The sequence below is a fragment of the Odocoileus virginianus genome, chromosome 7 (assembly GCF_023699985.2).
Source record: "Odocoileus virginianus isolate 20LAN1187 ecotype Illinois chromosome 7, Ovbor_1.2, whole genome shotgun sequence".
Classification (NCBI taxonomy): domain Eukaryota; kingdom Metazoa; phylum Chordata; class Mammalia; order Artiodactyla; family Cervidae; genus Odocoileus; species Odocoileus virginianus.
This window is the reverse complement of record NC_069680.1, coordinates 61940629-61966161: the sequence shown is the minus strand read 5'-3', so window position 1 is coordinate 61966161 and position 25533 is coordinate 61940629. Positions and strand designations below refer to the sequence as shown.

At 37.9% G+C, this 25533-nt stretch overlaps 1 protein-coding gene and 1 non-coding gene across 9 annotated transcripts in view; one reads left to right on the top strand and one right to left on the bottom strand.

The window, feature by feature from the left end:
* Window positions 1-25533, top strand: part of ASCC1 (activating signal cointegrator 1 complex subunit 1) — a 103087-nt gene that overhangs the window by 1648 nt on the left and 75906 nt on the right. For all 8 annotated transcript variants that reach the window (XR_011488776.1, XM_070470803.1, XM_070470801.1 and 5 more), the window contains exons 2-5: window positions 282-417; window positions 1339-1438; window positions 5937-6034; window positions 11469-11647. Coding sequence is in view for 7 of the 8 variants with exons in the window: in XM_070470803.1 (XP_070326904.1) it covers window positions 306-417; window positions 1339-1438; window positions 5937-6034; window positions 11469-11647 (489 nt within the window). In the remaining variant the exon portion in view is untranslated. The remainder of the gene's footprint in view (window positions 1-281; window positions 418-1338; window positions 1439-5936; window positions 6035-11468; window positions 11648-25533) is intronic.
* On the bottom strand, window positions 20646-20752 carry LOC139036151 (U6 spliceosomal RNA). Its single transcript, XR_011488883.1, has one exon. It is a non-coding gene; the product is annotated as a U6 spliceosomal RNA (small nuclear RNA).

Genomic DNA, 25533 nt, shown 5'->3' with positions numbered 1-25533 from the left:
CACAGAGGTTAAATTTTATTCCCTTTAGCTTAAAGTAATGAAGAGACCTCTAGTCTCTCTTCCGAAGTCATGGGCAGGCTCAGTATCTTGTAATCACTTTTTTGAGGAATGCTGATTAGTTTGCAGATTATTGTCTTGAGTGTGCCAGGAGTGGAATAGTGTAGTGGAAAATGCGGCAATTGACTTAATAAAACAGCTTCTAGATAGGGGAAATCTAATGGAAACAGTAATGCTTTTGCTTAGGATGTACGATGAACTGATGCCCAATTCTGTCCTTGTAGGCCTGTGTAAAGATCTGCATAATCATGGAAGTTCTGCGTCCACAGCTTATAAAGATTGGTGGACGGGTTTATAGGAAGAATCCCATCCAAGAACAGACTTATCAACATGAAGAAGAAGATGATGACTATTACCAAGGTAATCTTAGTTGCTCTTTGGTCAGATTAGAAGTACAAAGTTATCCGTATTGTAGAAACAATTCTTTGTTTCAGTGTTTCTGTGTGAGCACTGAAATTTGACATGTTTGGCCTCTCAGCTCCCTTGTTGATTCCGAGGGGGCTGATGAGTTTGTTTGATGAGGTGTTCTCAGTTCATAAGCTAAGCTGTGTCTCATCTTTTTGCAGAGGCTTAAATGTAATAAGGGGTAATTTTAGTTAGCTATTAATATTAACAATTAATTATCTGTGGCAAAATTAAGTTCTTTTATCTGTAAAGCTGAGAACTAGCTTTTATAAATTATTGAAATATATGAACATATGCCCAATGTTAACTGTTATTGTTGTGTCACAATTTTTCTTTTCTTCTCTGTAGTCATATACAGGCAGTTTCAAATACATAACCCACATGGCTGTTTCCCTTCAGCCCTAGGGCCTTGAGCTCTTTTATTTCAGCCACCTGTTTTCTCTTTGTCTTGGCTGTATGGAGTAAATTCTCCAGTATCACTCCTACCTCATTCACTGAAGTGATTTTGTGTCTTAATACTAAAAACCACTGAGTTGTACATTTTAAGAGGATGAATTTTATGTGAATTATGTCTCTGTAAAATAGTACAAAAAATTTATTTCTGGGAGAAAACAATTAAATAGTGGTATGTAGATGCTCCTTTCCAAAGGTTCCAAGATTGGAAGATTTAAAATAGTCATGTGTTTTTATTCTTTATTTTTTTGTCTAAGAGCAAGTGAGGAGGAATGTTTTGTTCTTCAGTGTAAAGTGTATGGCTGTTCTTTGTGTGTGTGTATTGCTTTTCTTTAAACGTCAAGAATGGTTGGACAGCTGAGGAGAAGAAAGACTTGTCCACAGAGCAACAGCTCTGAGTGAGATGTTATGGTTTCTGTACAGGCCTCATGGAGTGTGCGGAAGAGCCCTGTGAAACCTACGAGGTGGTGCAGACCCCACAAGGTTTCCGATGTACCGTGAAGGCCCCCAGCCTCCTCTACAAGTGAGTGATGCCCTTGGCAGCTTCATGGGAAGGCACTTCCAGGAGACCTAGAAGGAAGCTGATTCTTCTTTCCCTCACTTATTACAGTACTTACTAGTGACAAAATGGTTTAGTGTTTAACATCCTAGAATTTCTAAAGACTAATTGCAGATCAGTTTTATCATTCCACATACATCACCAAGTCCTGTTGATTTTGCCTCTTAAGTATCTTTTGAATCCACCACTTTTTCTTTATAGCCATTCTGCTACCTCATCTGTGAAGTGAAGTGAAGTCGCTCAGTCGTGTCCGACTCTTTGCGACCCCATGGACTGTAGCCTGCCAGGCTCCTCCTGCCGTCCACAGGATTTTCCAGGCAAGAATACTGGAGTGGGTTGCCATTTCCTTCTCCAGGGGATCTTCCCAACCCAGGGATCGAACCCAGGTCTCCCACATTGTAGGCAGATGCTTTTACCACCTGAGCCACCAGGGAAGTCCACCTCTTCTGTGAATTATTTCAAATAGCCTACTTACTGGTCACTCCAGATTGATTATTGCTCTCTTCCAATCAGTTCTTCACATTGAGGGTGGAATAATCTTTTTAAAAGGAAAACCTGATTATTTTATTACCTTTGTTTGAAATCCATTAACATTCTTCCGTGGAAGATGGAACTTTATTCCACTAGAGCAGTGGCCAAAATCTTGAACATGAGTTAGCCAGCCCTGCATTTTTCAGTTTCAACTCACACCACTCTTTCCCTGGCTTTGCACTTAAGTTTAACTGGTTTTCTTCAGTTCCTCAGATGTGCTGGGTTCCTTCCTACCTTCTAGCTTTGGCATATGCTGTTCCCTTTCCTTATATTACCTAGTTATTAATATATTCTCCTTCCTTAGGGAAGCTTGTTTTGACATCAGCATCCCCACCCACCACATTGATTACCTTAGTATATGTTTTCATAACACCACTACTTTTCCTTTATAGCATTTCTCAAGCCTAATGTTTATATTTTTTTGTCTCCTGTTTGATGTTTCTTCCACTAGATTGAAAACTACCTGAAGGTAGGAATGTGTCTGTTTGTTGTCCTCCAGTTCTTGTCAAAGACTGAAATGCTTTTTCCAGAATCAACTTTAGTTTTAAATTGCTTGGAAGCTTTGTGATCCTTTCAGTCTGTGCCTACTTGCCTGCGTGTTGATCATATTCTGTCTTTTATTAACCACTAATATTGTTAGCTCATGTGGCTGACTGGCTTCTTTTGGGCTTGCACCTCTGAAGATAGGATGGTCTAGGAAGTCATAGATTGTTTTTCTGTGTTGTACCAGATGAATAAAGTCTGTCTATACTTCTCTATTGGAGAAGGCAATGGCAACCCACTCCAGCAACTTGCCTGGAAAATCCCATGGATGGAGGAGCCTGGTAGGCTGCAGTACATGGGGTCGCTAAGAGTTGGACATGATTGAGTGACTTCACTTTCACTTTTCCTTTCATGCATTGGAGAAGGAAATGGCAACCCACTCCAGTGTTCTTGCCTGGAGAATCCCAGGGACAAGGGAGCCTGGTGGGCTGCTGTCTATGGGGTTGCACAGAGTCGGACATGACTGAAGTGACTTAGCAGCAGCAGCAGCATACTTCTCTATGAGAGGAGGTCTACAAATACAGAATCATACACCTTTAAGTTCCAAGAGGCAAATAGTTGCATTTTTTTCAACTTGAGAATTTTATGAAACACCTATTGAGGATGAAATTTCTCTCCTGGAATGTGACCAAATGAGAAACCAAATGCTAATCCTGACAGCTCACTTTCCTCTCAGGTTTCAGTGACATTTTCTTCTAAGAAACATGATTTTAGAAAGCTGTGACTCAGATTCCTGGCAAAAATCAATGCAACATGTCTTCCTTAATGTATATATTTGTTACTGCTAAGGTATGTAAAGATTCCTTAGATGTCTGATTCTAATCATATGACCTTTTGAATTTTATATATTCTAAATACTCATTTTGTTCCAGATGACTTGCATGTTAGATTAAGTATTGGTTCTGCTAAATCCTAATTAATAGACAATGTTTACTAGGAAGACTTCTTTCTTTTTTGCTTTCTTCTTCCCTCCTTCTCTTCCTCTCAGTCTTATTGACAAATAATTGACTTACATGGAAGATTTCTTTTTTTTAAATTTTTAAAATTTCTTTCTTAAGACTCATTTATGTAAGTTTATTTGGTCCATGGAAGAAATTACTTGACCAAACTAACTTATAATCAAAGTCTAATAGTGGTGCACATGTCCACAGATGAGGTCTAATACTGTGGCTCTCAACTTCAGGTACACATTAGAATCACCTGGGGAGTTTTTTTTTTTTTTTTTTAATAGGAAATTACCCATATCTATTTTGTAAGTATTGAATCACTGTAAATATAAAATGTAATCAATCTTTGCCAAGCACAATACATAATTCTCAAAAATACATTGTTCTAAAAGGAAATAGCCTCCACAATTTCTATCACTGGAATTATGGTAGCTTGTAATGTTTATTATTGTCATTTTTTATAGTCATTTATTTAGCTCCATCAAGCACATGCGATCTTCCCTGCATTACAGGAGATGTTTCGTTGTGGCACATGGACTCTTGAGTTGTAGCACGCGGTCTCTCTAGTTGTGCATGCAGGCTTAGCAAGCGCAGCACGTGGACTGTCCCACCAGAGATCTAACACTGCATTGCAGGGCAGATTCTTAAACCTGGGGAGTTTTAAAAACTCCCAATACCTAGGTGTACCCCAGACTAGTTGAGTCTGAATCTCTGGGAGCTGAACCCAGGCATCGTTAGTTTTTATAGCTACCCAGGTGATTCCAGTGTGTAGCCAAGATTGAGAACCACTTGATCTGGCAAGAATTTCCGCTTATACAATAAGGAGTCATCCTTTCACTGTTTATCTGTATTATTTTAGTGAATGCTTTTAGATTTTCCGTGTAAACCTCTTTTGGGTCTGTCTGTACTCTTAACTGGAAGGATGCCATCATGGGTTTAATGAGGATGACATGGGCTGTACTGAGCTATGTGCCAGTCATTGGGAAGTCCTTTTATATGTGATCACATCTAATCCTTACGGCCTGCCTTATGATATTTAGGTATTATTCACTCTATTTTTTTAAGTGAAGCAGTAGGCTAAGAGTGGTTAAATGACTTGGCCAAGGTTTGTTTGCTTCTAAAGCCTCTTTAACCTCAACCACTTCCCTTTCTAAGGTGCCTAGACTATTAATAACACTTCGAGCCAACTACTTTATGAGAGATTTGTCCACTAGCCATGTGCTAACAAACAGGAACCTGACTGAAAACACCCCTTTATTGATAAGACCTGGAAAGACAAAGGCTGAGGGAGTTGGTACTACATAGTCCCTAGCTCAACACAGAGAAAAACCACATGGAAACTGTGGAGTTCCAGTCCTCTTCTGAACATCTTGTTTTATAAAAAGTTGGCTTACTACAATAAATCTTAATAGAAATAATCAGACTTGGTTATCCCATGTAAAAATAAATACAGAATTTTAGGCATAGTCACCAATGCTGTTGTGTACTGTAATTGAAATCATCGAAGTCAAAATGCTGTTGATGAGGAAATTTTTTCTCTTAACTTTATGGTCCTGTGATGGTCTCTTAGTGCTTTATATAAACTCTGAAACTTTTCTCCTGGGATCCAGTAGTCTCATTTGGTTTGATACATCTAATTACTATGGGTTCCAGAATATAGCTTTGGATGGTCAGAATTATTTATACTAGGAGGCCTAGGTAAGTAATGTGAGCCAATAGATGATTGGAGTCAATAAAAGACAGTAGGAAGTGGCAGGGATTGTGATGAATTCATATTCCATTTTCAGAAATGAGCTCATGTTCCAGCCTATTTTTGCCATTGAGTAGTCAGATCTCCCAATATTTTGAAAGAACTTAGAAATCTGTATTTTTTAGGTGAAATTTCCCAGTTTTTAGGTGAAATCTCCTAAACAAGACATGTCTGTGTGTTTGAATTCATCCTGAGGGTTACTTCTTTCTGTGCTTGCACCTGTCTTGGTTGGTGGACCCTGCTCTTTGCTAAGCTCTTTAGCATTATTTAATTAATGAAGGATAATTCCCGTAGGATGAATTCAAAATGTAGTTAATTTGCTCTCTAAGAGGGCAAGATTTTCCCCCTTCGAACTGTAGACCCATTCAAGTGGCCAATGAGACTATGCTAGCTTTTCTTTCACTTAACTGCAGACCCAGATTTTGAATCTAGTTTTGAGAAGCAAACAGGCATTGGGTATAATTATTCTTTCTATGCTTTGAATTGGCTGTAGGACATTGTTTTGTCAGTGAATATAATGCAACATGTTCTATAAAGCTATATGACTTGTAATTTCCTCTACAAATACTGAATTTTTACTGAAGCACTCTTCTATGAGGGAGTATCTCTGGCCACATAGAATTTAAATATGTTGGAGTTCTTTATTCTGGTATATTTTGACTTATATTAATTAACTTTCTCTATATTATAGGCATATTGTTGGAAAGAGAGGGGACACTAGAAAGAAACTAGAAGTGGAGACCAAAACTTCCATTAGCATTCCTAAGCCTGGACAAGAAGGAGAAATTGGTGAGACTCTATATATGTTTGCAGTCACTTTTGTATGTGTATGGAATAATGTGACCCAGCTGAGGTGTTTGATGATTATATTTTTTATGTGGTTCTATAGCTATTGTCCTTTTTATATCAGTATCAGTCTCTCAGATGAGGAAAGATGTACTTCTACAGCATTATCTTGGTTGAGTACCTGGGCCTTAATTTGATACTTTACTACACATTGATGGAATAAAGCTTCCAGATTTTGTTGTGGACTAGATTTCTTGTATGCTTCAGTAGCTTGAAATGGAGTTTGTGAATTATTTCAAGTTAGAATTAGAGAAAAAAAGTGAGATCAGCAAATTTGAAATGAAGCTCAGCCCTTTCCCTATTAGTTATCTTGTTTTTATCTTGCTTTGTAGACTAGGAAGGAAATTTTAAGAGTAATAATTAAAACAACAATCTGATTCAAGTAAGTGTTCAGGTGAGGAAAAATAGTTTAGCAATAGAAGCCATGTCAGAAGGTTCTGTACTAAAGCATCAATGTGAACGAAGGGCACAGACTTGTGTTGTAAAGTGACTTTGAGTGAGGGATACAGAAGGGGCAGAATTTTTAAAACAGTAGGAATTTTTCAGCGTCAGGTAAGTGCAGCAGCCTGCAATAATCCATATTCCATAAACACTCATGGATTGTATTTAGTTTTAGGAGAAAAGAACTATAAGTACTCTTCTTATTTTGTTCTATGTAAAAATAATCACTGTGGCAGAGAGGTAGCAGTTGACTTTAGAGTGGCGCTGTCCAGAAGAACTTTCCATGATGGTGGGTTTGTTGTATGTTTGCACTATCCAAAGAGCCACTAGCCACTCGTGAGTGAGTCCTTGAAATGTGGCTAATGTGACTGAGGAACTGAATTTTAAATTCTATTTAATTTTAATTCATTTATCTTTTAATTTAACTAGCTGCATGGGGGCTCCTATTTTGGACAGTGAAGTGCTGGAGTTTCTCCCAGCCCCTTGGTAATGAGTAAACGCTAACTTCACAACTTTAATGACATTTTTGAAGGACTCTCTTTTTTTTTTTTTTGAAACATTTAAAAATTTTATTTGGTTGTAAATATTTTGTAAAGTATTATAAATAATGACATTAATACAAGACATATCAATCTTTAGAGGTATACAGTAAAATCCAAATGCCACAGCAACTTGATACCGATTGTCACCCACTTAAAAAAGTATAGGAAGAGACTTTCTTTTTGATAGAAACTTTTTGTTATTCCTTTTTTTCTTTAAAATTATGTTTATACCTCCCTTCTAAGAATTCTGCATAATGTATTTTATTTTGCACTTGGAATATATCTTTTTTTTTTTTTCCATTTATTTTTATTAGTTGGAGGCTAATTACTTTACATCATTGCAGTAGTTTTTGTCATACATTGAAATGAATTAGCCATGGATTTACATGTATTCCCCATCCCGGTCGCCCCTCCCACCTCCCTCTCCACCCGATCCCTCTGGGTCTTCCCAGTGCACCAGGCCCTAGCACTTGTCTCATGCACCCAACCTGGGCTGGTGATCTGTTTCACCCTAGGTGATATACATGTTTCGATGCTGTTCTCTTGAAACAGAAGGACTCTCTTTAAAATACATATTTAGTTCATTAGAATTACTGTTTTAAAAAAAAAGCTTGTGTCTTTCTTTAAGTGTTAAAGTTCAGGTTGCAAATACTGAAGTAATTTTATTAATTGCATTAAAGCTTATTTCTTTCTTTTTCTGATTTTAAAATTAATACATGCTTTCAAAAAGAAAAGCTTATAGAAATTATATGTAAAGTATAAACAGAAGTTTTTTATGTTATGAACTTCAGCCATAATTGTTGCTAACAGTTGAATCTGTTCCCCATTTTTTTCTATGCATATAGTAACAGATGGCTAATAATTTTTATTTTGGTAAAAATTTAAAACATGCAATAAATGTGAAGACCTTAGCCATTTTAAGATACTGGAGTCGTTCCAAAACTTATCCAGAAAAGGTTAGACAGGTTATTGACTTAGAAAGCCAAAATATTTCAGTGTGAATAAGGGTGTTTAATTGTTAAAAGAAAGAATTTAGTGGAACTAATTTAATTGAAAAACAAGAGGATAAACTGGCTTATTGGTCTTGAAGGGAAGTAAAGTATATAAAAAAATTGAATTTACTAGTTACAGTAAATTGGGTTCTGATGTGAAATCAAAACTGCAGTTGCATTGGTATGGTATATGCTGTAATTAGTTGTTTTGCCTCTCCTAAATTAGGGAAACTAGAGAAGAAAATGATCTGGTAGGTTTCAGTTTGTCCTCTAGATAAGAATTTGGTCTAGTCTGTTTTGAAGCCTCAGGCAGTGGGATATAAGAATGATTTTTTTTGTGCGTGTTTCAGCTGTATCTGACTCTTTGCAACCTCATGGACTGTATTCGGCCAGGCTCCTCTGTCCATGAGATTCTCCAGGCTTTTAAAATGATTTTGTCATTTTAGTTGTGCAGTTGGTTTTTATAAAGTTCCACATCAGTGCCTTTGTTTTCTTCCTCTGTATCTCTTGTAGTCCTTAGACCTATGTCAAGTAAATTCTGGTCCTCTCAGATATTTGTAGTTTTAGAATATTTCTATCCTCATCATATTTGCTCTTTAGTCATTGTTTGCTCAACTTCGAATCTTTTTCTGGAAATAAGTCTGAGCACCTTTGACATGCCCTTAGCAGTTTTCTGTGTTAAAAATATGAAAACATCTTATTAGTCTTACTCTCTGCCAACCTACCTTCTTAGTGCAAAAGGACAGATATAGTATTTTGTACTAAATTTTTATAGAACTAAACATAAATAGGAGTTTTAAGCTTCCCTCCCCTGCATACCTTTTTCTTTTAGTTTCTTACCATATTTTTTTTCCTTGTGCAGAGATAATTATAATTTCTACTTTACTTTAACTTTGTTCCAGTTTACCATTGAATCCTCCTTTGTCAGTATTTCTATGGCACATTGTTTGAATGCCTGCTTAGACACTTCCCTTCACTGGGCATTTGAATCTTTTGGATTCTCAAAGTGTTCTATTGTAAATAAAATTATATCATCAAAAAAATACCGTGTCTCTACTTAATTTTTTTGTGCGTGCTTGCCAGGTCGCTTCAGTTATATCTGACTCCTTGTGACCCCATGGACTGTAGCCGGCCAAGCTCCTTTCCTTTGTCCTTGGGATCCTTTAGGCAAAAATAACTGGAGTGGGTTGCCATGCCCTCCTCCAGGGGTCTTCCCGACCCAGGGATTGAACCTGAGTCTCTTATGTCTCCTGCATTGACAGATGGGTTCTTTACCACTAGCGCCATTTGGGAAGCTCTCTTACATTTTTTGGTTATGACTTATGTCAATTTTCTGTTTAGGCAAACAGTTTTTAGGCTTTCTGTCAATTCATTCGTGTGTGCGTGCGTGAGTGCTCAGTTGCTTAGTTGTGTTCGACTCTTTGTGACCCTGTGGAACGTAGCCTGCCAGGCTCCTCTGTCCATGGGTTTCTCCGGGCAAGAATACTGGAGTGGGTAGCCATTTCCTCCTGCAGGGAATCTTCCCGACCCAGGGATGAAACCAATGTCTCCTTAGTCTCCAGCATTGGCAGGCAGATTCTTTTATCACTGGAATCCCAGTTAATTCACAATTTACTTCTTTTCCCAGAAATTTCCATCTTGTTTCTTTACAACAAAATGGGTATGATAATTTCATCTTTATTAAAAAAAATAGCTGTTCTTAGAGAAAATTTCAAATGCTTTAATGGGAAGTATTAGGACAAATAAATGGAATTATTCGGTTAACTTCTGCAGTTGCTTGGAAGGAGCAAGCTTTGTGGTCTTGAAAGTATGTAGCAGATTTTGCTACTATTAATTCGGAAATCTGTCCTTTCCTCTTTAATAAATACTCCATTGAAATGCCAGTTTTGTTCATTGTTCCTATCTTCTACATCATTCCTTAGTTTCTGTTTTGAACCAAGCACTGCCAGTTCTGGAACCTAGAGGTTTAATCTCTATTAAACAGAGGTTATGTAATCCTTAAATGATTTTTTTTTCTTTACAGATTGTAGTATAAGGTTTTGTGGTTTTTTCCCCTTATTTTCATTTATGTATAAAGACAGTCCAGATCAGAGAAGAACAAATTACACTAAGATGTGGAAATTTGATATCCATACATACAATGTAGATATAGATAAACATTTTTACTTTAACCTTGTATTTTTCATACAGTTAGGGTAGGATCATATATATTGTAGCAGATTCTGTTTTGCTCTTTTACTATAGCAAATCACTACAAATTTTACTGTGGCAAAATTTTTTAAAATTGAGGTAAAATTCACACAACAGAAAACTCCACTTTTTTTGTTCTTAATTTTTATTGTTTGAATTTCTCTGTAGTATATTGTTCTTTTCTTTAAAATGGTAGAATATACACAACATAAATTTACCATTTAGACCACTTTAAAGTGTTGAATCGAGTGGCATTTAGTACATTTACGGGCTTCCCTGGTAGCTCAGACTGTAAAGAATCTGCCTGCAATGCAAGAGACTCGAAGTTCGATTCCTGGGTGGGGAAGATCCCCTGGAGTAGGAAACATTTACAGTTGCTGGACAACTACTATCTAGTTCCAAAACATTTGTCAGCCAAAAAGGAAACTTCATATCCATTAACCAGTCACTCGCCATTCCTCACTACTCCCAAGATCTTTGTTACCACTAATCTACTTTCTCTCTCTCTGAATTTGCCTGTTTAGATAGTTCCTATACATGAAAACATGCAATATGTGGTCTTTTGTGTCTGGCATCTTTAACTTAGCATAATGTTTTCAAGATTCATCCATGTTTTTGCATATATGATTACTTCACTCCTTTTTTTCTTTTTTTTTTTTTTTGCCAAATAGTATTTCAGTGTATGGTAATACCTAATACCACGTTTTATGTGTTCAATAATTGGTTAAAGGACATTTGTGTTTTTCCACCTGTTGGCTGTTGTGAATAAAGCTGTTATGAACATTTGTACAAGTTTTTTGGTTTTTTTTTTGAATACCTGCTTTTACTTCCTTTGAGTTTCTCGTTAGGAGTGGAATTCCTGGGTCATGTGATATTTGTCTGTTTAATTTTTCATGGAACTGCCAGACTTCTACATATCAGCTGCACCATTTTACATTCATACTAGCAAGGTATGAGGGATTGCTTTGTAGCTTTTGAATTCATTTTCCTGCTTCATCAGATGGTCTTAAGGTTATACCGTTTAAACCTCATTCTGCTTAGACTGGATTCATTAACAGCTTTCTTACCCTTGGTACTGTCTGCTGTTCAGAATTGTGTACTCATTCATGACAGTTTTGTTCCCCAGAGATGACAGTTTTAAGAGGTCACCTATTTTACAACCAGTTGATGGTCCTTGAGCATGTTAAATCTTTTTTTCTTTTTTGCTTACAGTAATCACTGGCCAGCATCGAAGTGGTGTAATTTCAGCCCGAACTCGGATTGATGTTCTTCTGCTCACTTTTAGAAGAAAGCAGCCCTTCACTCACTTCCTTTCCTTTTTCCTCAATGAAGCTGAAGTTCAGGAACGATTTCTGAAATTCCAGGAGGAAGTACTGGAGAAGTGCTCCATGGTAAGCAACAAATAGAACAAAATTAAAAGTTTTTCTACTTTTTTATACTTTGTCAAGTATAAGGAAGAGTACAAAAATGGCTTATAATTCAAACAGTAGAAATATTCATATCTCCTCTCCCACTGAAAAAGGGAACCATTTCTGCTGGTTTCTTTTAATTCTAAACTGAAAAAAGTATCTACAGATGTATCAGCACATAAGTCTCCATGTATTACAGAAATATCCTCTAAAGGATGACACAAAAGGATCATCCTAATGTACCTACCATTCTGCACCTTGTGGGTGTATTTTTATGCATTTTAACACATGTATAGATTTCTGTAGCGACTTAACCACAATCAGGATACAGAACAGCTGTACTCCCCCCAAAAACTCCCTCATGTTGTCTGTTAGAGTCGCCTCTTCCTCACCCGAAACCTTGGCAATCACTGATCCCTTCTTGGTTACTATTAGCATTGTCTTTCCTGAGAATGTCTTGTATGTGAGATTGTTTTTTTCTTCCACTAAGTATAATGGCTGAGTTGTTTCAGTAGTTTATCCTCTTTCATTAATTTGTTTCCAGTTTTTGGCAATTACAAGTAGAACTACTATAAATATTTGTGTACAGGTTTTTATGTGAACACAGCTTTCATTTCTTTAAGTACTCAGGAGTGGGATTGCTGGGATATATGGTAGGTGTATTTTTAACTTCATAAGAAACTACCAAACTGTTTTTCAGAATGCCTTTATTGCCTTACACTCCCATCAGCAATATCAGAGAATTCCAGCTGTTCTGTGTCCTTACCAGTATTTGGTGGTGTTGGCAGTTTCATTTTAGCCATTCTAATGAGTGTGTAGTGATATCTTATGGTGGTTTTAATTTGCATTTCTTTAATGGCTAATGATGTTGAACATCTTTTTTTTTTTTTTAACATTTATTTTTATTTATTTGGCTACATAGAGTCTTAGTTGTGGCATGTGGGATCTAGTTCCCTAACCAGGGATCGAACCCAGCCCCCCTGTATCAGGAGCGTAGAGTTTTAGCCACTGGACCACCAGGGGATTCCCAACATCTTTTTATTGTGTGTTTTTTAACCATTCTTATATCTGCTTTGGGGATGTGTTGACTTTTTTTTAAAGATTTATATTTTTATTTATTTTTTGATTGTGGTAGGTCTTTGTTGGTCACGCAGGCTTTCTGTAGTTGAAGTAAGCAGAGGCTACCCTTTGTTGCAGTGTGTGGGCTTCTCATTGTAGTGGCTTCTCTTGTTGTGGAGCACAAGCTCCAGGCGTGTGGGCTTCAGTAGTTGCGGCGCATGGACTCAGTAGCAGTGGGATCTTCCTGGACCAGGCAAGGTGGATTCTTAACCACTGGACCACAAGGGAAGCCCACGTTCACATCTTATGCACAACTTAAAATTGTTTTCTTACTGCTGAGTTTTGAGAGTTCTTTTGTAAATGTTACACGTACAAGTCCTTTCAAGGATATGTGATTTCCAAATATTTTTTCCCAGGCTGTAGTTTATCTCTTCATCCTCTTATCAGTGACTTTTTTGAGCATAAGTTTTAAATTTTGATGAAGTCCAATTTGTTAATTTTTCTTTTATGGATTGAACTTTTAATGTCATGTCTAAGAACTTTTTGCATAGCCCCAAGTCGCAAAGGTTTTTTCTTAGAATTTTTATGGTTTTGCTTTTTTACACTTAGATCTGTGATCTAGTTAATTTTTGTGTTTAAGTTGTAAGGTTTAGGTTGAGGTTCATTTTTTTGCATATGGGTGTCCATACTGTGTTTTCTCAATCTTGTAGTAAAGAGAGGAATAAAAGTGTGTGGATAAAATAGAATGGTGGTTAGTATTTTTTTGGTTCTTGAAACAGATGGACCTACATCTGATTCTGGGTTCTTCAATCTGTATAGACTTGAACAAGTGAACCTCTCCAAATTTTTGCAGCCTGCTTTGGAGAGTTGTAGGAAGGATTAAATGAGATAACATATAGTACTCAGCATGGTGCTGGATACATAAGAAACGTTCAATAAAAGGTAACTGCTATTCCTGATGTTTTTGTGACTGGTTAGGTTAAAAGTATTAGTATTACTTGGAGTATTCAGAGTAGATGAGCACTCTATTTGATAGTTGTGGGCAAGGTCAGCAAAAATGATTTGGTGAGAATTTTTGTAAGATCCTTTCTTCTTTTTCCTTTCCTTTGTCCATCCTGTCCATATTGCTCAAGCTGAGTTTTAAGTATTAGGATAGAGTGAGATATAGGTATGCAGATATAGAAGTATTAGAATCCAAGTACTTTTGTGGAATGGGGGTGACAGTTGATCAACTTGATTATTTAAGATGGTAAGAAGATACAGACTGGGCAAATGTGAGTAGACAGGACAGAACTGTGTAATCTCAAAGTTTCTTACTTGGCATTTATGTGCTAGAACAAAGGTACATCTGTAAGTTCAGTACTCAAATACTATACATATGTGTGTATTCATGCATACATATATATGATTTAGAAAGCCATCAGAATATTACTAATTTTCATTAGTTAACCACCAGAGTATCTTTTTTCCCCTTAAAATTTCATAGCAAGATGATCTCATTCTCAGTGGGAGTGGAGGGTAGGGTAGGAGAAGATCAGGAACACTGAACTTTCAGTATGGTTTGGATAAATTTTGTGGGGGTCGTGCTGGTAAGTTTTGGAATTGTTTTACCTTGTAAATACCACTTATTGAATCTCAATGATTATTTATTTTTTGAAATATTACAAATACCTGATATGTGACAAGCAGATTGTAATAAATTGACCTTTTTCTTTCTCTCGCTCTCTGTATATGTGTAAATGTTTCTCACTTTTCTTTTGTTTCCTGGCATGGGCTGAAAAGGAATAAATATTGGAATGATTACTTTAACTCAGCTGGAATGAGATTGGCCACTATGTGTATCATGCTGGCCTTAATCAGTCCCAAGTACTTCCTTCCTGCTCTCAGGGAGACTCCACACTGACATGTCTTCTTCCTGCTTTTAAATCAGATCTTGATAACAGCAGGGAAGTAAGCACAGCATAAAACAGTAAATAAGAAACCATTATCTACCTGTTACATTGAAGAAAGTTTTACTGAATTTCATTCTAATGTTCGACTGATAAGCAGATGGCTGTAAAACCATGCAGGCATTTTCCACTGGTACTGTGCTTTTATTTTTCCAACTGAGGAGAGTTCCTTTCTGGTAACTTTGAAGAATGTATAACCTGTTCATTGAGATATCAGTTGTTTCCTGAAAGACCGTGTGGCGCTCAGTCTAATTTTGATTCCTCTGACACTTATCTGACATCTCTGATGAGAGTTTCTTCATCTCTAAAATAGGAGTGGTCTTAGCATTCTCTTCCTTATAAGAAAGATCTCTTGGTATAAAGTTGGCTCATACATTAAAAAAATTTACATATGTTTGTATTACATATATTTATTAAAATTGTTACACATACTGTTTTCTAATTACCTTTTTGGTTTTTTTTTTTTTTTTGGCTGTACGTGGCTTTTTGTATCTCACTTCCTTGACCAGGGATGGAACCAGGGCCATAGCAGTGAGAGTCCGGAATCCTAACCACTAGGCAACCAGGGACCTCCCTATCTTTTTGATTTAACAACATGTTTTGGGTCAATATATATAAATCTAATTGGTGCCTTTAGGTGCTATAAAGATCCTAGTCTATGTATGTACCCTACCTTATTTCATCAATCCCCTGCAATGGACCACTAAAGGAAATTATTTCTATTAAATAATGCTATAATGAACATTTTTGTAAATACACCTTTGTGTTTTTGGCTCACAGTTTCTTTGGGGTACATTTTAGGATAAATTCTTAGAATTGGAATACATGAGTTAGGGGAATGTAAAATTAAAATTTTTTGATAGTTTTTTTCCATTTTATTTTAAAAATCAACTTTATTGAGTTAAAACTTACAAAGAATATAATGCACATGTAATATAAAGCATAATGCTTAAAATATAAAGCATATTTTAAGGATATGCTTTGAGTTTTGACAGACATAAGACATATACAGCTGTGCAACGACCATCAAAAACAAGATGTAGAACATTTCCATTAGCCCAAAAATTTCCTTTGTGTATCTTTGCAGCCACTTCCACTTCCTGCCATCTCATCTGCTGGTGATTCCAGCCAACCACTTATCTGCTGTTACTATTGGATTTCCCTTTGCTAGAGTTTCATAAAATGGAATTATACAGTATATAGTCTTTTTGTTGTTGTTGTTGTTTGGTTGTGCCATGCAGCATGTGGGATTTTACTTCCCTGACCAGCGATTGAACCCATGCCCCCTGCAGTGAAAGCACGGAAACTTTACCTCTGGGAAGACCCCAGGATATAGTCTTTGTGGCTTTTATTTTTTTTGTTCAGTGGAACATTTTTGAGCTTCATTCATGTTGGTGTGTGTTACAGTAGTTCGTTTCTTTTTATTGTTAAGTATATTCCTTTGCATGAATGTACCAAAATGTGTTTAATTCAACTCTTTGGGTGGTTTCTAGTGTATTATAAATGAACCTATTTTAATCATTTGTTAGAAATCTTTGTGTTAAGTATGTTTTTATTCCTCTTGGGCAGGTACTTAGTAGTATAATTATTGGATCAAGTGCAGATACATGTTTAATTTTATAGAAAACTGTTAAAAGTATTTCAGGTTGTGGTTGTGCCTCTTCCTACCACTAATGATGTATGAAGAGTTTAGGTTCAACATTTGGTGGTGTCTTATTTTTTAAATTGTTCATTGAAGTATAGTTGATTTACAGTGTTTTGTTAATTTCTGGTATGTAACAAAGTGATTCACTTACACATACATCATACACATACTCTTTCATATTCTTTTCCCTTATGGTGTATTATAGGATATTGAATACAGTTCCCTGTGTGATATAGTAGGACCTTGTTGTTTATTTTATATATAGTTTGTATCTGTTAATCCCAAACTCCTGGTTTCTCTCTCACTAATCCTTTTTACCCTTCCGTAATCATAAGTTTGTGTTCTATGTCTGTGAGTTTGTTTGTTTTGTAAATAAATTCATTAGTATCATATTTTAGTTTCCACATGTAAGTGATGTCATACGATATTTGTCTTTCTATTGGGCATATGGCTAGGACCTTGAATATAGTGTTGAGTGGAAGATGTGAGAGAGGACATTCTTTCCTTCGTGTCTGACTCTTTGCAACTCCATGAATCGCAGCATGCCAGGCCTCCCTGTCCATCACCAATTCCCGGAGTTTACTCAAACTCCTATCCATCGAGTCGGTGATGCCATCCAGCAATCTCCTCCTTTGTCGTCCCCTTCTCCTCCTACCCCCAATCCCTCCCAGTATCAGGGTCTTTTCCAATGAGTCAGCTCTTCTCATGAGGTAGCCAAAGTATTGGAGTTTCAGCTTCAGCATCAGTCCTTCCAGTGAACGCCCAGGACTGATCTCTTTTAGGATGGACTGGTTGGATCTCCTTGCAGTCCAAGGGACTCTCAAGAGTCTTCTCCAACACCACAGTTCAAAAGCATCAATTCTTATGGCACTCGGCTTTCTTCACAGTCCAACTGTCACATCCATACATGACCACTGGAAAAACCATAGCCTTGACTAGATGGACCTTTGTTGGCAAAGTAATGTCTCTGCTTTTTTAATATGCTATCTAGGTTGGTCATAACTTTGCTTCCAAGGAGGAAGCATCTTTTAATTTCATGGCTGCACTCGCCATCTGCAGTCATTTTGGAGCCCAGAAAAATAAAGTCAGCCACTGTTTCCACATCTATTTGCCATGAAGTGATGGGACCGGATGCCATGATCTTAGTTTTCTGAATGTTGAGCTTTAAGCCAACTTTTTCACTCTCCTCTTTCACTTTCATTAAGACCTGTTCACTTTCTGCCACAAGGGTGGTGTCATCTGCATATCTGAGGTTACTGATATTTCTCCTGGCAATCTTGATTCCAGCTTGTGCTTCCTCTAGCCCAGCATTTCTCATTATGTACTCTGCATATAAGTTAAATAAGCCAGGTGACAATATACAGCCTTGACGTACTCCTTTTCCTATTTGGAACCAGTCTGTTGTTCCATGTCCAGTTCTGACTGTTGCTTCCTGACCTGCATATAGGAGTCTCAAGAGGCAGGTCAGGTGGTCTGGTATTCCCATCTCTCTCAGAATTTTCCACAGTTTACTGTGATCCACACAGTTGAAGGCTTTGGCATAGTCAGTAAAGCAGAAATAGATGTTTTGCTGGAACTCTCTTGCTTTTCCGATGATTCAGCGGGTGTTGGCAATTTGATCTCTGGTTCCTCTGCCTTTTCTAAAACCAGCTTGAACATCTGGAAGTTCACGGTTCACGTATTGCTGAAGCCTGGCTTGGAGAATTTTGAGCATTACTTTACTAGAGTGTGGGATGAGTGCAATTGTGTGGTAGTTTGAGCATTCTTTGGCATTGCCTTTCTTTGGGATTGGAATGAAAACTGACCTTTTCCAGTCCAGTGTCCACTGCTGAGTTTTCCAAATTTGCTGGCATATTGAGTGCAGCACTTTCACAGCATCATCTTTTACAATCTGAAATAGCTCAACTGGAATTCCATCACCTCTACTAGCTTTGTTCGTAGTGATGCTTCTTAAGGCCCACTTGACTTCACATTCCAGGATGTGTGGCTCTAGGTGAGTGATCACACCATGGTGATTATCTGGGTCGTGAAGATCTTTTTTGTACAGTCCTTCTGTATATTCTTGCCACCTCTTCTTAATATCTTCTGCATCTGTTAGGTCCCTACCATTTCTGTCCTTTATTGAGGCCATCTTTGCATGAAATATTCCTTGGTATCTCTAATTTTCTTGAAGAGATCTCTAGTCTTTCCCATTCTGTTGTTTTCCTCTTTTTCTTTGCATTGATTGCTGAGGAAGACTTTTTTTAATCTTCCTTGCTATTCTTTGGAACTCTGCATTCAAATGGGAATATCTTTCCTTTTCTCCTTTGCTTTTCGCTTCTCTTCTTTTCACAGCTGTTTGTAAGGCCTCCTCAGACAGACATTTTGCCTTTTTGCATTTCTTTTCCATGGGGATGGTCTTGATCCCTGTCTCCTGTACAATGTCATGAACCTCCATCCATAGTTCATCAGGCACTCTATCAGATCTAGTCCCTTAAATCTATTTTTCACTTCCACTGTATAGTCATAAGGGATTTGATTTAACTCATATCTGAATGGTCTAGTGGCTTTCCCTACTTTCTTCAATTTCAGTCTGAATTTTGCAATAAGGAGTTTATGATCTGAGCCACAGTCAGCTCCCAGTCTTGTTTTTGCTGACTGTATAGAGCTTCTTCATCTTTGGCTGCAAATAATATAATCAGTCTGATTTCGGTGTTGACCATCTGGTGATGTCCATGTGTAGAGTCTTCTCTTTGTTGGAAGAGGGTGTTTGCTATGATCAGTGTGTTCTCTTGGCAGAGACTCTGTTAGCCTTTGCCCTGCTTCATTCCGTACTCCAAGGCCAAATGTGCCTGTAACCCCAGATGTTTCTTGACTTCCTACTTTTGCATTCCAGTCCCCTATAATGAAAAGGACATCTTTTTTGGGTGTTAGTTCTAGAAGGTCTTGTAGGTCTTCAGAGAACTGTTCAACTTCAGCTTCTTCAGCATTACTGGTTGGGGCATAGGCTTGGATCACCGTGATATTGAATGGTTTGCCTTGGAAATGAACAGAGATCATTCTGTTGTTTTTGAGATTGCATCCAAGTACTGCATTTCAGACTCTTTTGTTGACCGTGATGGCTACTCCATTTCTTCTAAGGGATTCCTGCCCACAGTAGTAGATATAATGGTCATCTGAATTAAATTTACCCATTCCAGTCTATTTTAGTTTGCTGATTCCTAAAATGTCGACGTTCACTCTTGCCATCTCCTGTTTGACCACTTCCAGTTTGCCTTGATTCATGGACCTAACATTCCAGGTTCCTATGAGTATTGCTCTTTACAGCATCAGGTCTTGCTTCTATCACCAGTCCCATCCACAACTGGGTATTGTTTTTGCTTTGGCTCCATCCCTTCATTCTTTCTGAAGTTATTTTTCCACTGATCTCCAGTAGCATATTGGACACCTACCGACCTGGGGAGTTCCTCTTTCAGTATCCTATCATTTTGCCTTTTCATACTGTTCATGGGGTTCTCAAGGCAAGAATTCTGAAGTGGTTTGCCATTCCCTTCTCCAGTGGACCACGTTCTGTCAGACCTCTCCACCATGACCTGTCCATCTTGGGTGGCCCCACATGGCATGGCTTAGTTTCATTGAGTTAGACAAGGCTGTGGTCCTGTGATCAGATTGGCTGGTTTTCTGTGATTATGGTTTCAGTCTGTCCGCCCTCTGATGCCCTCTGGCAACACCTACCATCTTACTTGGGTTTCTCTTACCTTGGATGAGGGGTGTCTCCTCACAGCCGCCCCTTCTGACCTTGGACAAGGGGTGGCTCCTCACGGCCACCCCTCCTGATCTTGGATGAGGGAGGGGTGGCTCCTATTGGCCGTCCCGCACCTGCAGTTCTCTATCCTAGGGGAACAATACTCAGTCTTTCACTATTACCGTTATTGTGTTTTTGACTACACCACAGAGCATGTGGGATCTTAGTTCTGTTGCAGTGAAAGGGCTGAATCTTCACTGCTGGATTGCCAGGGAAGTCCTCAGTCTTTTATTAAGTTTTACAGATGCTCTTTATCTGGTTAAGGAAATTCCATTCTTTTCCTAGTTTGCTGAGAGTTAAAAAAAAAAATCACAACTGAGTATTAAACTTTGTTAACCTTTTAAAATACAAGATGTATGTATTTTCCTTCATAGTATAAATACACTTGATTACATTTGTTAATTTTTTTTCTGAAGTTTTAGTTAGTTTTGTAAATTTTTTTTTAATCTTTTTTTTTCCATTTGTTTTTATTAGTTGGAGGCTAATTACTTTACAATATTGTAGTGGTTTTTGCCATACATTGACATGACTCAGCCATGGATTAAAAATAGGGAACACTTCACGAATTTGCGTGTCATCTTTGTGCAGGGGCCATGCTAATCTTCTCTGTATCGTTCCAATTTTAGTATATGTGCTGCCTAAGCGAGCACACATTTATTAATTTTTTTAATGTTAAGCCAGTCTGGCTCTTTAGATAACCTCACTTATTTTTGATGTATTATAGTTTTTATATTTTCCTGGATTTGTGCTCACTTTAGCAACACTTGTACAAAAACTGGATTTTGATGGATTTGATTTATTAGAGCTTAATTATTAAGGAGTTTTATATCTGTGTTCATAAGAGATACTGGTTTTAGTTTTTTTGTGATGTTTTCACCTGTATGTGTTCGCTTCAGGTGGGCAACACAGTGGTTCAGTTATGTGTGTGTATATATGTGCATTCTTTTTCAGATTCTTTTCCATTATAGGCTGTTACAAGACATTGAATATAGTTAGTTCCCTATGCTATATAATAGGTCATTGTGGTTTATTTATTTTATACATAGTAGTGTGTATATGTTAATCCCAAACTCCTAAATTATCCCTAACTCTTACCCGCCACTCCTGCTATACTTTCTGATAAACAAATTTGTTTTTTGTGTCTGAGTCTATTTCTGTTTTGTAAATAAGTTCATTTATATCACTTTTTTAGTCTTCATCTGGTTTTGGTATTAGGGGTGGTACTAATGATCTGATTAAAAACCAGATTAGTCAACTGAGTTAAGAAGTGTTCTCTTCTAACTTTCTGAGTTCATGTAAGTTTGTATAGGTTTTGTTTTTTCTTAAATGTTTAAGAAAATTCATCATGGAAGCCATCTAGATATGTAGGTTTCTGTTGTCTGACTCTGTGACCACATGGACTGTAGCACACCAGGCTTCCTTGTCCTTCACCATCTCCTGGAGTTTGCTCAAACTCATGATCTTAGTTCTTTGAATGTTGCATTTGAGGCCAACTTTTTCACTTTTCTCTTTCACCTTCATTAAGAGGTTCTTTAGTTCCTCTTTGCTTTCTGCCATTAGAGTGGTGTCATCGGCTTATCTGAGCTTGTTGATCTTGATTCCAGCTTGTGATTCATCTAGCCCAGCATTTCACATGATGTACTCTGCATGTAAGTTAAAAAAGCAGGGTGACAATATACAGCCTTGAAGTACTTCTTTCCCAATTTTGAACCAGTCCGTTGTTCCTTGTCCGGTTCTAACTCTTGCTTCTTGTCCTGCATACAGATTTCTCAGGAAGCAAGTAAGGTGATCTGGTATTCCCTTCTTTTTAAGAATTTTCCACAGGTTGTTGTGATCCACAGTCAAAGACTTTAGTGTAGTCAACGAAGCAGAAGTAGATGTTTTTCTGGAATTCCCTTGATTTTTCTGTGATCCAGCGAATGTTAGCAATTTGATCTCTGGTTCCCTGCCTTTCCAAATCCAGTTTGTATGTTTAGAAGTTCTCGGTTCACATACTGCTGAAGCTGAGCTTGAAGGAATTTGAGCATTACTTTGCTAACATGTGAGATGAGTGCAACTGTGCGGTAGTTTGAACATTCTTTGGCATTGCCTTTCTTTGGAATTTGATTGAAAACAGACCTTTTCCCGTCCTGTGGCCACTGTTAAGTTTTCCAAATTTGATGACATATTGAATGCATTGAGTACAAAAAAGATCTTCACAACGCAGATAATCACCATGGTGTGATCACTCACCTAGAGCCACACATCCTGGAATGTGAAGTCAAGTGGGCCTTAAGAAGCATCACTACGAACAAAGCTAGTAGAGGTGATGGAATTCCAGTTGAGCTATTTCAGATTGTAAAAGATGATGCTGTGAAAGTGCTGCACTCAATATGTCAGCAAATTTGGAAAACTCAGCGGTGGCCACAGGACTGGAAAAAGTCAGTTTTCATTCCAATCCCAAAGAAAGGCAATGCCAAAGAATGCTCAAACTACTGCACAATTGCACTCATCTCACACACTAGCAAAGTAATGCTCAAAATTCTCCAAGCCAGGCTTCAGCAATACGTGAACCGTGAACTTCCAGATGTTCAAGCTGGTTTTAGAAAAGGCAGAGGAACCAGAGATCAAATTGCCAACACCCGCTGGATCATCGAAAAAGCAAGAGAGTTCCAGCAAAACATCTATTTCTGCTTTATTGACTATGCCAAAGCCTTCAACTGTGTGGATCACAGTAAACTGTGGAAAATTCTGAGAGAGATGGGAATACCAGACCACCTGACCTGCCTCTTGAGACTCCTATATGCAGGTCAGGAAGCAACAGTCAGAACTGGACATGGAACAACAGACTGGTTCCAAATAGGAAAAGGAGTACGTCAAGGCTGTATATTGTCACCTGGCTTATTTAACTTATATGCAGAGTACATAATGAGAAATGCTGAGCTAGAGGAAGCACAAGCTGGAATCAAGATTGCTGGGAGAAATATCAGTAACCTCAGATATGCAGATGACACCACCCTTATGGCAGAAAGTGAAGAAAAACTAAAGAGCCTCTTGATGAAAGTGAAAGAGGAGAGTGAAAAAGTTGGCTTAAAGCTCAACATTCAGAAAACTAAGACCATGGCATCTGGTCCCATCACTTCATGGCAAATAGATGGGGAAACAGTGGAAACAGTGGCTGACTTTATTTTTCTGGGCTCCAAAATGACTGCAGATGGTGATTGCAGCCATGAAATTAAAAGACGCTTACTGCTTGGAAGGAAAGTTATGACCAACCTAGACAGCATATTAAAAAGCAGAGACATTACTTTGTCCACAAAGGTCCATCTAGTCAAGGCTGTGGTTTTTCCAGTGGGCATGTATGGATGTGACAGTTGGACTATAAAGAAAGCTGAGTGCCATAAGAATTGATGCTTTTGAACTGTGGTGTTGGAGAAGACTCTTGAGAGTCCCTTGGACTGCAAGGAGATCCAACCAGTCCATCCTAAAGGAAATCAGTCCTGGGTGTTCATTGGTAGGACTGATTTTGAAGCTGCAACTCCAATAGTTTGGCCACCTGATGTGAAGAGCTGACTCATTTGAAAAGCCCCTGATGCTGGAAAAGATTGAGGGCAGAAGGAGAAAGGGACAACAGAGGATGAGATGGTTGGATGGCATCACCGACTCAATGGACATGGGTTTGGGTGGACTCTGGGAGTTGGTGCTGGACAGGGAGGCCTGGCGTGCTGCGGTTCATGGGATCGCAAAGAGTTGGACACGGCTGAGTGACCGCACTGAACTGAACTGAGTGCATTACTTTAACAGCATCATCTTTTAGGATTTGAAGTAGCTTGGATGGAATTTCATCACCTCCACTAGCTTTGTTTATAGTACTGCTTCCTAAGGCCCACTTGACTTCATATTCCAGGATGTCTGGCTCTAGGTGAGTGACCACATCATTGTGGTTATCTCAGTCATTAAGACCTTTTTGGTATAGTTCTTCTGTGTATTCTTGCCAACTCTTCTTAATCCCTTCTGCTCCTGTTAGATCCTTGCCGTTTTTGTCCTTTATTTTGCCCATCTTTGCATGAAATGTTTGATTGGTGTCTCTGATTTTCTTGAAGAGATCTCTAGTCTTTCTGATTCTATTGTTTTCCTCTATTTCTTTGCATTGTTCACTTAAGAAGACTTGTCTCTCCTGGCTATTCGCTGGAACTCTGTGTTCAGTTAGGTATATCTTTTGTTTCTCCTTTGCCTTTCACTTCTCTTCTTTTCTCAGCTGTGTCTGGTGCTGAAAGTAAAGTCTGATGCTATAAAGAGCAATATTGGGTAGGAACCTGGAATGTTAAGTCCATGAATCAAGGTAAATTGGAGGTGGTCAAGCAGTAGATAGCAAGAGTGAACATTGACATTTTAGGAATCAGTGGACTTAAAATGGACAGGAATGGGTGAATTTTGTTCAAATAACCATTATATCTCCTACTGTGGGTAAGAAATCCCTTAGAAGAAATAGAGTAGCCCTTATAGTCAGTGAAAGAGTCTGAAATGCAGAACATGGGTGCAATCCCAAAAACAACAAAATGATCTTGGTTTGTTTCCAAGGCAAACTATTCAGCATCAGAGTAATCCAAGTCTAGGCCCTACCCACTAATGCTGAAGATGAAGTGGAACAGCTCTGTGAAAATATACAAGACCTTGTAGAACTAACACCAAAAAGACATGTCATTTTCACTGGAGGGTATTGGAATGCAAAAATAGGAAGTGAAGAGATACCTGGATTAACAGGCAAGTTTGGCCTCGGACTACAAAATGAAGCAGGGCAAAGGTTAACAGTTTTGCCAAGAAAACATACTGGTCATAGCAAATACCCTCTTCCAACAACACAAGAGATAACTCTACACATGGACATCACCAGGTTGATTATGTTCTTTGCAGCCGAAGATGGAGAACCTGTATATACTCAGCAAAGACAAGACCTGGAGCTGACTGTGTCTTAGATCATGAGCTCCGTATTGCAAAATTCAGGCTTAAATTGAGGAAAGTAGGGAAAGCCACTAGGCCATTCAGGTATGACCTAAATCATATCCCTTATGATTATACAGTGGAGGTGATGAATAGATTGAAGGGATTTGATCTGGTAGACAGTGTCTGGAGAACGATGAATGGAGGTTCATAACATTGTAGGTTTCTGAAAAGGTTTTAAATTATGAATTAAATTTATTTAGTCGAGTTAGAACTATCCAGATTACGTACTTCTTGAGTATGTTTTTGTAATTTATGTCTTTGAGAGAATTTGTTTGTTTCATCTACAGTTTTTGAATTTCATTAAATGGAAGTGTTCATAATATTTTATTATTCTTCATGTCTGTCGCCCTGAAGTGATGTTCCCTCTTTTCTTGCTGATATCAGTAATTTGTGTCTAGTCTTTTATTCCTGATCTCTCTGGCAAGAGGTTTATCAATTGTCTTAATCT